The sequence below is a fragment of the Monodelphis domestica genome, chromosome 1, assembly GCF_027887165.1.
Source record: "Monodelphis domestica isolate mMonDom1 chromosome 1, mMonDom1.pri, whole genome shotgun sequence".
Taxonomy (NCBI): domain Eukaryota; kingdom Metazoa; phylum Chordata; class Mammalia; order Didelphimorphia; family Didelphidae; genus Monodelphis; species Monodelphis domestica.
The window spans coordinates 14,751,662-14,766,554 of record NC_077227.1 but is presented as its reverse complement, the minus strand read 5'-3'; the positions used below and the strand labels follow the sequence as shown (position 1 = coordinate 14,766,554).

The following is a 14,893-nucleotide window of genomic DNA, read 5'->3' as shown; positions in this document are numbered from 1 at the left end:
AATATAGTATGAAGGGCCAGGTCAAATGGCCTAGGCCTGAGCCTTAAGAGAGACTAGTCATCCTTTAATCACTCACCACAAGATTTGTCCCACCATGGCAAACTCCCAAATTGAACTACAAACTCCAACTAGTCTCAACTCCAACTAAAAAACTCCACCTCGAGCTCCTTCCTTTTAAAGAAAATTTTCTCTTGTGTCCCCTCCGCTAAATTTTCGCATCTACCAATCACAGTAGATGCTTTCCCCAGGACTGCCCATTCTTAGTTCTCACCACTCTTTAGTTCTCACCTTCTCTGGGTAGACTATAACTTCACACCTCTTTTGTTAAGCTTGCCTTTTCTAAGTTGCTTGACCTTTTCCTGATTAATTTAACCTGTATAGGTACTTAGCACCCTTTGGTATTAGATCTAAAAATAGACCTAGCTTAGGGTTTTTGCTTCACTATAAGTATGAGTTGGAGACTTTTCATTATTCAGTAAGGAATTTTATGACTTTATCTTCCTGTAAAGCACTGTCTGAGCAGGGTGGAGTAATTTTAAAGTTCTCAATACATTCCTGACCAAATACTTATATTGTTACAATAAGGGAATGGCTTAACCAAATCTTCTAAGGTAGAGTCTGAGCAGTTTTAAGATTCACAGCACTCAACCCATTGTGCCACCCAGTTGCCTCAACATGTACATATTTATATTTATATATATATATATATATATTTTTTTTAATTGCAAGGAAAATACAAGGTATTTTCTTAGGAGGGGTACAAGTAGTTTTATGATTGGGAAAGACCATATAGGAGGTAGTAAATGATATAAGGTTTTTTTTTTTTTAAACCTTTACCTTCTGTCTTAGATTCAATACTGTGTATTGGCTCCAAGGCAGAAGAGTGGTAAGGACTAGGCAATGGGGGTCAAGTGACTTTCCCAGGGTCACACAGCTAAGGAAGTGTCTGAGACCAGATTTGAACCTAGGACCTCCCATCTCTAGGTCTGGTTCTCAATCCACTGAACCACCCACCTGCCCCCTAATGATATGAGTTTTTAAGGAAATTGGAGATGCTAAAAGGCAGGGGAAAGGAGGAGATATATTCCACAAATGAAGGATAGCTAAAGGAAAGGTACAGGGATGATAGGTGAAATGTTGAATACTAGGGTAGGATAGATACACAGCTTGATCCATGAATGGATGGATGAATAGATGATAGATTAGATGCACCAATGATTGACAAATGATAGTAGATGACACAAATATGTACTTTTATGAGGTGCTTATTATGAATCAGGCACTGTGTAACTGTAAAAATACCAGAGAGGAAGGAAGAAAACATGACTTTTAACAGGGACCTGGAAAAGGGAAAGAATCAGACACCAATGACCATGGTTTGGACTGATGACTAGATAGTAAAATGGAGGCTTGAATCCACAAATGACAAGATGATACCTCAACTGTTATAGCGCAGTTTGAATTCAGGGGCAGAGTCTCAAGTTCTGATATGAATAAGGATGAAATATTTTGCATCTGGCAGCCAGTTTAATAGAATGACAAAAGTAGCCACACAAGGCAGAAATAATCAGCTAGAAGGTAGGTTAGAGTCAGGAGGAGAAGGTTCAAAAACGTGGTAGAAGATAGATTGTTGCAGAGGAAAGGCATTGAAATTCAGGAAAGATAATCAGAGAAGAAAGAGAGAAATCCACATAATAAAGGAAGGAGATTGGATCTTGCTCACTTGGAATTTCCTTAAGCTTGGAGTTCTAGGCAAAAAAAAAAAGTATTCTACTATTGCTATTAGTCATAGATAGCAGTCCTGAAAGCAAGATTCTTATAGGGAGCATGAGGATGAGCTTTCCTTTGGATCAAAACTCTTACCTAAAATACTTAAGAATGCAATGAGAATCCTGAAATGTGTCGGGAACAAGTCAAAAAATAAAAAAAGCAAGACAAGAAAATGTTGATACGGAGAGATTTGACTTGTTTTCTTTAACTCAAACTCTCTACTATATAATGTAACGCAATATCTCCTTGATTTTCAAATCCTTATGTATTGGAAGTTCCAAAAGGCTCATATAAATCATTAAAAATAATAAAATCACATCTAGCATAATTCTGCCTTGATAGATACATTCACACATGCATACATAAAAAAAAAATACATACTCATGATATCTCCTTCTATGGAATATAAGTAAACTGGGGCATCTGGGTGATTCAGTGGATTGAGAGCCAGATCCAGAGATAGGAGGTCCTGGGTTCAAATCTGGTATCACACTTCCCAGCTGTGTGACTCTGGGTAAGTCACTTGACCCCCAATGCCTAGCCCTTACCACTCTTTTGCTTGGAACCAATACACAGTATTGGTTCCAAGACAGAAAATAAAGGTTTAAAAAATAAAGAATATAAGTGAACAACTGCAATTTGTATTATGTTTAATCCTCCAATTTTTACACATATGAGATATTGAAAAATTAAGGTTAATTAATGAATCGATTGATTCATGCATTGATTCAACAAGCAATTATTAAGTTCCTCCTGTCTGTCTGCATATGTTTATGCAAATTATTGAGGGAGATGTGAAACTTAGGCATGTTGTGCCCTTATTGAGTTTACATGATAATAAAGATAAAACCAACAAATATTTTAAATGTGCTTCCATCCGTCAGCCAAAGTAATAGATGACCCCTATGATAGAATGACTTCAGAGTACACTGCCCAGAATAAAAGACTGGTTGACAACACCATCCTACTGCCAGTGTCCTCCTACCAGTGAGACAACTTATAGAATTGCCTATTGCTCATTCTTATTATTTTATTTTCTATTTTAATTCATCAGTTTTGATCACATTGGGGGCTAAATCGGGGCTCCATATGTATTTTGTTCTCATTACACTAGGAAATGGAAAGCCTTTAAATTAGGGTATTAGCTCAGTATGGTTCCATTTAGCAGCTGCTCTTTGCTTGTACTCTGCACCCCTGCCCCACCTTATAGCAAACCTATGTGATATTTAATGAAATTCCACTTGAAACTAAGACTGAAGGGGATGCCCTATTTGGATCCTCCACATGGAAAATTAACATTCGTTATAATCATTTGTAAATTGTGCTCCTTTGTGTTTGGTCTCAGGTTATAAATGAGCAGGATATCTACACTTGGGATGGGAGGGAGAAGTGATTAAAGCAGATCTGCATAAAACCTAAGTGGTTATTTGGAGCTTTCTAACCTGAACAAATGAGTCAATTGCTAAGGACATAAATCTTGTGGGTTCCCTGCTCTTCCTGAGAGAATGAATTTAACTTACTGAAAACCATATTAATCTCAAGTCTCTTCCTTCCTACCAATAATTTCCTATTCTATATCACATCCACCCTTTCTCATATCACAAGTATTTTCCTTATGGCCTCTTACTCCACCAATATTTGTATTTTTTCTTGCTGCCTTGCAGTTTACCAATATAATGGTTTCATTCCTTGAATCATTTTTATATGAATATTTTTATCTTTTAAAAGTTATTCATTACAGATCTAGAAAATTCTGGATAATAAATTTAAAAAATTTTAATCATACTTGGTCCCATAGACTATTTATCATGAGTTTCAGAATCTCAGGTAGCAAGTGAATTCTTGTGTTTTCAATTCAATGAACTGAAATTCTTTAATTAAAATAGATCTTCTGTGATTGACTCCTCTCTGGAGACATTTTATGGAATTAAAATGTGGATAAATAATAAGCATAATCCTTAGAGATGTTAATCCATGAACAACTGAATCTCTCATCAAACAGACAACTAGTAGAGGCATTGGGGGAGTAGTAGAAATGAGGTTTTATTTGATGGAGAAGAATGCAATGTCAGTCCTAGCTCTGCTATTTGTCCTTTAATTCTCTCTAGAACAATAACCCCATGCAGTTTTTCTCCTATTCTTCTGAGCTTGAAGCAAACCTAGACCTCTCTAGAAGTCATCTGTGGGTTTATACTGCTAGTGACAATGGTAAAATTCTCTTTGTTCCCAACCTCTTTAGAATTAAGAGACTTTAGAGACAGTGAGTATTAATGGAAAGTTTTTGGAGCATGAAGTAAGATTTCTATATGTGTCCAAAGAAAATCCAGACCCTTAGGAACCAGAACGTGGACTAGCAGGTCGATGAGGTAAGGATGATGTTTGAAGAATTGATGGATAGTCATGGTAGGGAGAATATAGAAGGAATAAGGTGATTTTGTCTAAGATAGAAATGTCAAGGTTGGGCAAGCTCTATTGATTGGGCAGAGAGGAAGGATGAGAAGTCAAGGAGGAACTTTTTTTTTCCTTTATCTCTGGTATCTTGGCCAGATTGTCACTGTAGACTTCATGGTTCCTTTCTCAAACTAGTATAGGAAAGGGGCAAGATGCTAGAACCATAGCCAGTGAAAAACTCTCTCTGGCATTTTAAGGCATTATGAGAGAAGGGAAAGGAGAGGTGTGTTTGTGGAGGGAGGGACCAAAGAGGGCAGTCCTAAACTTTGGCAGTCAATGAGGAATTCCTAAATAACACCATAGAGGGTATTCTTATGTAAGAAATATGTAAGTTAGAATGATGGAGTAGAAAGATAGCAAAAAAAAAAAAATAGAGATCATAAGTTAAACCTTACAAATATATTTTTAAATGACAGGAAAATATTACATTCTAATCTTGCTAGAAATATAATCATCAACAAAACTACTGAATGAGATCTCTCTTTGTAACAACAATAACAAATAAAAGAATTAAGCAAAACCAACAAACATAATAATGCTATCTTTGGAACATTATACACTGGAAATCCTTCACCTTTCTACTAAAAGAAGGATGGTGCTGACCTCATCTCAATCTCATCTCATCTCCCGTACCAAAATCTTTCTATCTGAGTTCCAGAGAAGAACAGTATCTCGTCTATAGTCACTCTGGGTCTATGTCCTCTGACTTCCAACTCAATGTTCAGGCATTTTGTGCATAAATTAGAGATTGCCTGGCGATTTAGTAAATGGCAGAAATGTGGCTTTTTTGAGTATAATTGCATTTTCTTTCAAAATCTTTTCCTCCTTTCATATTTTTATGTATTCAAAATCACATGAATTGTTGTTTTATATATTGTGTTGTCTGCTCCAAAAGATCAGAGTTCTAGGATCATTTTGCTTCCTCTCTGAGTTACTGAGGTGAAAAATTCCCTTATTGGTTAGTGTGATAGGTTAGGTAAATTCTTTATTAATTTCATATTCTAAACTCTGAGATTCTTTCTAAGTATTAGATAAATGGCTCATCAGAATTTTAAGAAATGATATTTTATTTTTAAAGACAAAAGACCCTGAAGTCCATCTTTTTCTGAATGACTACACCTCAGTCTTCACTGTGACTCCATCTGGTATAACACGCTACCTCACCTTGCTTCAGCCGGTGGACAGGGAAGAACAGCAGTATTACACCTTCTCGGTAAGCATCCTGTCATCTTTGCGCAAAGAATTCTGATGTCATTGAATGGGGGCTGTTTTTCAAAAGTGAAAAAAAAGGCCAGTGCATTTTGGGTGGGAGTGAGAAGAACAATATTTCCATGTAGTAGCTCAAAAATATATAAATAAGAAATGCCTTATGCAGCTTTCTTCTCTTTGTGACTATAAAACTGGACTAAATTCATGATTGGAGACATCTGGAATTTTTGTGTATCAAATTTATCTTAGTAATATCACTAATTCAAAAAGATAAAGTATTGTAGTTGTTACAACATCAGCCCGGCAGTAAGGAAAGTTCAGGTTCAATTCCTGTTTTGTACAGATGTGATCATGAGCAAACAAATTTATCTTTCAGTACCCTGATCAGCTCTCTGAAATTATATTCTAGAATGGTAATAGATTCCCATCAGTAGAGGGCACTTCCATACTGACTTGAAATCTCCCCTAATTACAAAATTATTGTTGTAACTCCTGATTTTTAAGGGAAAAAGGACTATAGAGGGAGACAGACAGAGACAGAGACAAATGGAGAAATAGATAGAAACAGAGATACAGAGATAGGAGAGTCAGAGTCTCTTAAATTTGGATAGCATATAGCCATTTTCAGAGGACTTTTCCATACTTCATTTTGTTTGATCCTCACAGTGACTGAAATTTTTTTTCTGACCTGCATGAACTGGCATTATATCTTCATAAGCAGATAAACTTTTATTTAAAAGAGTGAAAGAATTCTAAGGGGAATCAGAAGGTTATTCACATATTAGATTTTTAAGAATCTGCCACATTTCTATGTTATTCTTGTCCCTACAAACCCATCCACTTCAAAGTTTTCTATACATTGAGAATAAACATTAATTCAGAATGCACCTGGTCTTAGTAATAAAAAGGATGAGGTTGACCTGGCTTTAGAGCTTTCTTGGAATTCCAGATCACACTGTTTTTTCATTATGCAAAAATCTGTGCAAATCTGTGTGTGTTTGTGTGTGTTTAATGGGGGGGGATAATTATATTTTTAATAGCAAGAGTTTTTAGTGATATTTATATTAGAAAAAAAGTCAATTCCATAAATGTACTCTATTCAGCCTTGATTTATATTAGGACTCCTTTTTATTTATATTTATTTTCATTACCATAATTTAATTTTTTTCCAGATTACATGTCAATGTAATTTTAAAATATTCATTTCCTGATATTTGGCAATCCCTGTTCTCTGTCTCCCTCCCAGTCCTTGACCCTCCCCAGGAAGGCAGGTAACATGATATAGATTGTACATATATTATCATATAATATATATGTCCATTTTGTAAAAGAAGACATGTATTGCTTATACTAGACAAAAATTGATGGAGGAAATGAAGTAAAAAGTGGTGTGTTTCAATATGCAATTGGCCTCTGTCTATGGTGGTAGATAGCCTTTTTGTGTCATGAAGTTTCTTGGGCTTAGGACTTCTTTTTTAAAGATCTGGGATTCTTTTTTCTTTTAAAGCTAACTGCATTTGATGGTGTCCAAGAAAGCAGCCCTGTTACAGTCAACATCAAGGTGATTGATGCGAATGACAACACTCCAACCTTCCCTGCAATCTCCTATGATGTTTATGTTTACACAGACATGAGTCCTGGGGACAGCGTCATACAGGTAACATCTCATGACAAGTCTATTTTCCCTTGTAAGTGACATTGATGAGGACTTTTGAAATTCAGAAAGAATTCTATGCACATGGTCTTACTCAAACTCACAACAATCTTATAATAAAGCTACTAGAGTTATTGTTTCCATCTTACAAATGAAGAAACTGAGGCTCAGAGAAATTAGACTACTAGTCTATAATCATAGAACCAGTAAGTATTAGAGATGTGATCTGAGACCAGGACTTCCTTTCTTGGAATCCAGTATTTGGTTCACTTTACCATAATTTTTGTAGTTTTATAATTACCAATATAAATTCCTTTTCCTCATCTGTAAAATGAAGATCTAAGACAACAGGGACTCTTGAGTTTCCATCCAGATTTTAAGGTTTACAATTTGATTCTGAAATGTACATCTCTCTCTCTCTCTCTCTCTCTCTCTCTCTCTCTCTCTCTCTCTCTCTCTCTCTCTCTCTCTCTCTCTCTCTCTTTCTCTCTCTCTCTCTTTCTCTCTCTCTCTCTTTCTTTCCCTTTATTTTTTTCCTGCCAAACCTGCTTAACATCAAAAAGCAGAAAATGGAAAAAAATGCACAGGCGCAATTTGGTACAAGGCATTAATTATGTAGATACAAATGTGTTTTAACATCATTGGAGGCCTTTACATTTTCACTAGTTCATTACTTTATTGGTTTATTTAAGTATTTTAATTTGATAGAAGATACTTTTTTAACATGTGAACATGGATGTCTAGGCCATCTTTGCTTCTTTTTGTTAATATCATTATTAGTTTCCTATTTAAGCTTGTATACTTCCATTCTAAGCATCAGTCCTATGCCGTGAGACTTTTGTCATTACAGCTGGTATTGAGGTCACATTTAAGACTCTTTTCTCACACAGAGAGTTTAGAAGGCAGAGAAAAGACAAATGACTCCTTAATTCTAGTCCCTAGCTCCTCCATTTCAATAGGAAATGAGGTCAGATTAAGTTATAGCAAAGGGCATTGATAATTTCCTCTTTGATATTGGGACTCTAAAGGAATGGAGTAAGGGGAGAGGGAAAATTTTTACTGAGGAAGATACTGTGATCTAGTGGAGAAACTTCTGGTTCTAGAAGAAGAGTATCTGGTTTTAAATACTGACTCAGCCATTCACCAGCTGTGGAACCTTGGGAAAGTGACTTTAGTACTTTGAAACTCAGTTTCCTTATCTGTAAAATAAGAAATTGGGATTAAGTATCCAATCAAGTCCCTTCTGGATGCATATTTTCATTCTTGATTTCTATTTAGTTTTTTTCCCCTTTCATTAATTATCCAATTTTAAAGGAGTGGACTTTATGAACTACCTTCTTATTATCATAAATTTAAAACTAGGAGGGACCCTAATGGTCATTGAGTGCGAACCCTCCTTTTTACAGCTGAGGAAATTGAGACTAATAGAGAGCATATAAGTATGTGACTTGCCTAAGGTCACAGTGGTGGTGAGACCATTTCCAAGTGTTGTGGTTTGTTTTTTTAAGTTAGGACATAAGGGGGCAGCTGGATAGCTCAGTGGATTGAGAGCTAGGCCTAGAGACTGGTGGTCTTGGGTTCAAATTTGGCCTCAGACACTTCCCAGCTGTGTGACCCTGGGCAAGTCACTTGACCCCATTGCCTAGCCCTTACTACTCTTCTGCCTTGGAACCAATACATAGTATTGATTCTAAGGTGGAAGGTAAGGGTTTAAAAAAATAGTTAGGACACAAAACATATATAAATGATAGAGTTCATTACAATTCATGCTGCATTTGCATCTGCTAAATAATAGCTCCTTCTTTGAACTTTCTTCTCTTCTCTTGGTTTTTATAGCATTTTATTTCCTTGCTTCTGACTATCTGGTTTCTCCTCTTCTGTTCTGTATTGGATCTTCTTAGCCCATCTCCTCCATGTAGGAGTTCCCTAATGCTGTCATCTCAGAATTCTTTGTTGTCTTCTGCTACTTCTCTTTGTGGTAATCTCACTTTTCCCCAAGGCTTTACCTACCACTGATAATCTAGTAAACTGATCACAGGACAGTAGGGTCTTTGCTTTTGCTCTCTCAGAAATCTTAGATGTCCACTAGCCTCATTACCTTAATGAATATGCAACATCATGTTACAATAATTAGCTTGCTTTAAACAGTATAACCTCTGAGTCCTTGTGATACAGTGAAGAGAGCACCGGGCTGTAATATGGAACATCTGAGGTCAAATATGGTTTCAGAGATTTAAAAGCTGTATGACCCTAGGTAAACAATTTAACTGCTGGCAGCCTCAGTTTCCCTATATGTAAAATGGTGATATAAAAGCATATATCCCCCTTCATTTTTGTGAGAATTAAATAAAATAGTAATTATTAAGTGCTTCGCATAGTACTTGGCTCAGAATAAGAGCTATCTAAATGTTTGCTCTCATTACACTCCTAACATTTAAGTTGAGTTTGGGGTCTCTGCCTAATTTTCTATTTATAGCCATCTGTAGTCAACCTTTGCTATCTGGGGACAAAGTAAATTCCATTTATTGGTAACATTTGTATAACAAAAAAATTCTATTATTTGTGAGTGCACAAGCATTGAGATAGAAGGATGGAAAAGAAGCTGAGCTTTTAGCAGGTCTTTCATTGGCCCAGGCTTTTTATTCATATTCTGCCTGCAGAGATGGATGACTCTCCTTGGCATCTCTTTCTCTTTCTACAACTATGGGTTAGCTTTTATTTAATGATTCCTTAGAATGCCATCCTTTTCCCAATATCTTGAATCTATCTCTTCTCAATTCACTTGCTAATTTATACCTGATCCCTGATCTCAAGTGTCTTTGATCTTTCTAACTATGGCTTTTATGCAATATCATCACAATTTCAAAGACTTCCACTCTTAATTTAAGGGCTATGAGATTGACTGTTTGGGTATCATGTCTCTTTTTAAATGAGATACAATAGATACAATACAAGAAATGAGTCTTCCTACATTTAAATATAGAAAGAAAATCTATGGCCTAGAGAAGTTAACTGACTATCCTCCCATAAGTTGATTTTGATTTTCACGTAATAAGTGGCAGAACCAGGATTTGAATGTGTGTCTGTGACTCCAAGTTCAGTGATCATTTGATTTTGTCACATTTCTGGACTTAGAAGACCATATTTCAATGTGTAACTCTCTGGGCAAGTTCCATCATCTTCTTGACCTAAACTGAAATGAGAGTTTGGGGCTCCAAGATGCTTAAGGTTCTTTCCCTCTCTGAAAGTCAAGATCCTGGTTACAAAGTGTGTATCTTCACCCTTTGGCCTTTCTACTAAGCTTCAGATCCACAGCTATGTTCTTCCACTTTCTTCCTGGGATCTCCTAACATCCTCACCTCCAATTTATCTTGTCCATCATCACCATAAAGACATTATGATATTGTGAAGAAATCGCTGACCTTGAAACTAAGTTTAATCACCAGGCATGATACTCACAAGCTATGTAACTAAGACTTTTTCCTTCCCAGAATCTGGCAATTAGACAATAATAAATTTTGTGTACCATTTAGCAGGATTGTAATCTGAGTGTATATATTCTAACAAAGTTGTGGAATAGTTAACTGAGTAAAGACATTGTACACTTGCTAGCAGAGCAATAACACGATGTACAACCACTCGTGTCCTTAATTTTGGCTTCATTTACTGGTATCAACCAATACACATGTCTGTAGAAAAGAAAACCAAGAAAGACTGAGATGCTGCTCTATTTGTTCCTTCATATTCCCTCATAATGTGCCATCAGTGTCACAGGGGGTATTTTCTCTTCTGGGCCTCTGTAGCCACAAACTAACACATGGAACCTCATATAGAAAGAATGGATGGTCTAATCAATATCTTGGTCTACTAGTACTTCCCTCAGAAGTACCATCTCAGTTCCAGATATCTCAGTACTATGATTAGATTCATTTTTAATTTATTTACTTCATATTTAACCTTCATTTTTTTAATTGAACTTAAAATCTTCTTCCTTATTTATTGTCCCCCCGATAGAATATAAGAACTTTGAGGAAAAGCAATCTATTATTAGTGCTTCTCACTGCCCTTAGCATGGAATATATTTTGTGGATTAACTGCCTAGTTGAAATCGTTTAATAAGTAATTATCATTCTAAGTATTACAATATCATCTAGTTCTAGTAGAATCAAAATACTTAAAGACAGAGGTGAGCCCTTAGCTTAACTGCATCTTCTAGATGTGTACATCTCAGACTGCTTAATCTGCTTCGGCTCCTTACCTTTAGTCAATGAGTCAGCATAGAACTGGCTTATTATACACAGTTCCCAAAGGACAAGGTCCTATTGTTACACCTTTTTCATCCAAGTATTTTGGTATCCTACTGGGAGACAGCTTGAGTTAACAACCACCTGTGACTCAGGTGTCTATGATGTGATTTCTATCATAGAATCATACAAAACAAAGCAATCTGAGACTACCTTTACATGGTAAAGTAAATCAATACTGAGAAACTAGCCAAAAGTGACTTGACTCTATGTACCTTTTTTGTTCTAAAATTAGTCTTGCAGTAATTCCTAAGAGGCAGGGGGTCTCTGTCTTTATAGACCATCAAGTGCTGCTGTTAGTCTGAGAGCTAGGAGAATAGAGTAGGGAATAAAGTTGATTAGTGATGAGTTTCTCCATTACCTTAAAAAAATGGTTAAAAAAATCTTGGTGGCTTAGAAAGGGTTAAATATCCCAAGACTTCATTTTTTAGATGTGGCTCAAAAGTAGTTTTTTAGTAAAGGAATTATAGCAATACCCTTCATGGAGTAGAAGGAAAATTGTAGTCGTTGATAATCTCAACTCCACTACACAATGGCATTCATCAAATATGTCGACAAATTGGATCCAAAGTCAGAATTAATCAGACCTTTGTACTAATGGGAAACATTCTCTGTATTTTCATAAATGGTCCATTACCCCTTCTGAGGATAAAAGAACTTCAAAGGTAGCCATTGTCTAAGGAAAATGGGAACATCCCTGATTAGTTAATGTAGAAATGACTCTACACCCTGCTTTAAAAAGTCTTCTAGAGCTAAGCTTGTCTCCCAAGAAAGTAATTGTGTGTCCTTGCTTTGCTGTCCCTTCCTGATCTGTCCTCCTGTCCTAATTCCATGTTTTCTCTCTATTTCTTTCCCTGTCTCTCTTCCTTCAAATATATCTGTATGTATATATGTATATGTCTGTCTATATATGTTTATGTGTCTATACATGTGTTTAGAAATATATGCATATATGTATATATTTTATATAACAGTATATTTATAAACAAAAATATATGGTTGTCTATGACTAAGATCATGATATTTATATAGCTGCAGAAAATACAATAATAGACGATAGCAAATGAGGAAAATATGATCTACTCTGAAATAGAAACAAAATATTAAATTCAACTCAGACATGAAGTTTTTTTTTTTTACTATTCTATTTCCCACATTTCACTCTCTAGCCAAACTGGCTCTCTTGATTTTATTTATGGAACATTTCTCCTATTTCTTTGCCTTTGAACAACCTGGCCTGCATGCATTAGCAAGCCTTCCATGCTAACCTCGACTTCATGGAACAGTGTTGTTACATTGAAATATAAATGGGCTTCTAGACCAAAACAAGGAGTCTTGCAGGATGAATGGTGACTTAAAACAATAGTATTATTCATGTCCTAACTATTTTTTAAATTTACTTTGCTAAATATTTCCAGTTCTATAATAATCTGGTTCGGTCTATGCTTAGGAGGGCTGCTGACCTCAATGTCTAATATCTCTGTCTCAGAACATCCTGACTTGCTTGAAATCTCTGTTCAGATGCCACATTCTACAGGAAGCTTCTCCTGATCTCCCTTCCCCATATCCATTATCTCCAGACTAATACCTGATGGGAGATAGCCTGGAATGGCTTAGGAAGTCTTTCCTTTTTCATACATTTTTTTCAGTAATAAATTGAGAATTTATTTTTCATCTGTAACTTTTATTCTCTTGGACTAGTCACTTCTTTGAACATCTGGGACATAGTGTCCCTACTTATAAAATGACAGGAATAGCATAGAGGATGTTAAGGACCCAGTCAAATATTGAAACTAAAGGTTTTCTGAATGACCTCAAACAGATATGAAGCCCCATGGGAAATGGAACCAAAAAGGGTTTTGATACTGTTAAATATGTCCAGAATATGGAGGACAATGTATCAAAGTCTTGCATTGATCTTTATCTATCTATATTTTACAATATGATGCATTTAGTCTTGTGGAAAATGATCGTTACTAGGTAAAGTAATTGAAAGCACACAAGGTTACAAAATACCCTCCAGTTATCCTATTGGACAAATACTACTAGATATTGTGCTCTGTGATAAGTGTTAGAAATATGAAGATTATAATAACACTGACAGAGCCTTCAGGCCAAGGCAATATAATAAGGGGATAAAGATTACTCATAGAACCATAATATAAGTTTCTATAAATTAATTTTATTTGAAAAGGTCAAATAGAGTGAAATGAGTGAGACAAGGTGGGGGAAAAATTACTTGGAGCTCTGTGTGAACTTCCACAAAAGATTTAAAGACTGAAGTGTGCTTAATCACTTTATTTCAATCTATATAACCCTGAGAGGAAGTCACTAAAGCTATTGATGTCCCAAATGTACAAACTGGGAAACTGAGGCCTAAAAGGTTAAACCCAGAAAGCTTAGGGTCACAGTTCTATTATGTTTTAGCAACAAGATATGAATCCAGATCTACCTGACTTCAAATATAACACTCTATGACTATACAATGAATGGATTATTTATTGAAAGAGGGAGTCCCTGGGGAGAAGCAGAACAATCATGAAGTTACTATAATAGTCCAAGAAGGAGACAATAGTGGTCTGAATTGCAATGGTGGTAACCAGTGGGGAAGGGCATGAGAATATAAAAATAAAACTTGTCAAGAGTTTGTGTCAGAGAAGAGAGGGAGGGTGGCAACATGGGAAGAGCCAAGCTTTAGCAGAGGACTTCATGAAGATAATGTCACCATTCATTGAGGAAGAGAATTTAGAAAAAAAGAGCAGCAGGGCAGGTTTAGAAAGGTAACTGATGAGTTCAGTGTAGAAGGCAAAAATTATTTCAAGCACATACTTTCATGAATTATTCTGTAAATTTATACCATTCCATCTGTACACTTTGTTGTTTGGTCAATAGATTCCATTTATTTATTTATAATATTTTCCATGGTTACATGACTCATAATTTTTCCCATCCTCTTCCCTCCCCCCTCCCAGAAATGACAAGCAGTTCCACTGGGTTATACATGTATCGTTGTTTAAAACCTATTTCCATGTTATTCATATTTGCAGTAGAGTGATCTTTTAATGCCCAAACCCCAATCATATCCCCATCAAACCACATGATCCATCACAAGTTTTTCTTCTGTGCTTCTACTCCCACAGTTCTTTCTCTGGATGAAGATAGTGTTCTTTCTCATAAATTCCTCTGGATTGCCAGGATCATTGCATTGCTGCTAGTAGAGAAGTCAGTTACATTTGATTGTGCCACAATGTATCAGTTTCTGTGTACAACATTTTCCTTGTTCTTCTCCTTTCACTCTGCATCAGTTCCTGGAGGTGGTTCTGTTCACATAGAATTCCTCCAGTTCATCATTCCTTTCAGCATAATAGTGTTCCATCAACAACAGATAGCACATTTTTTCAGTCATTCTCCAATAGAAGGGCATTCCCTCATTTTCCAATTTTTTGCCATCACAAAGAGTGAGGCTATAAATATTTTTTGTACATGTCTTTTTCCTTATTATCTC

At 35.9% G+C, this 14,893-nt stretch overlaps 1 protein-coding gene across 2 annotated transcripts in view; it reads left to right on the top strand.

Annotated features, from left to right (window-relative positions):
* Nucleotides 1–14,893, top strand: part of PCDH15 (protocadherin related 15) — a 1,570,906-nt gene that overhangs the window by 1,169,409 nt on the left and 386,604 nt on the right. For both annotated transcript variants that reach the window (XM_056795634.1, XM_056795629.1), the window contains 2 exons: nt 5,300–5,434; nt 6,938–7,087. In XM_056795634.1, the coding sequence (XP_056651612.1) occupies nt 5,300–5,434; nt 6,938–7,087 (285 nt within the window). The remainder of the gene's footprint in view (nt 1–5,299; nt 5,435–6,937; nt 7,088–14,893) is intronic.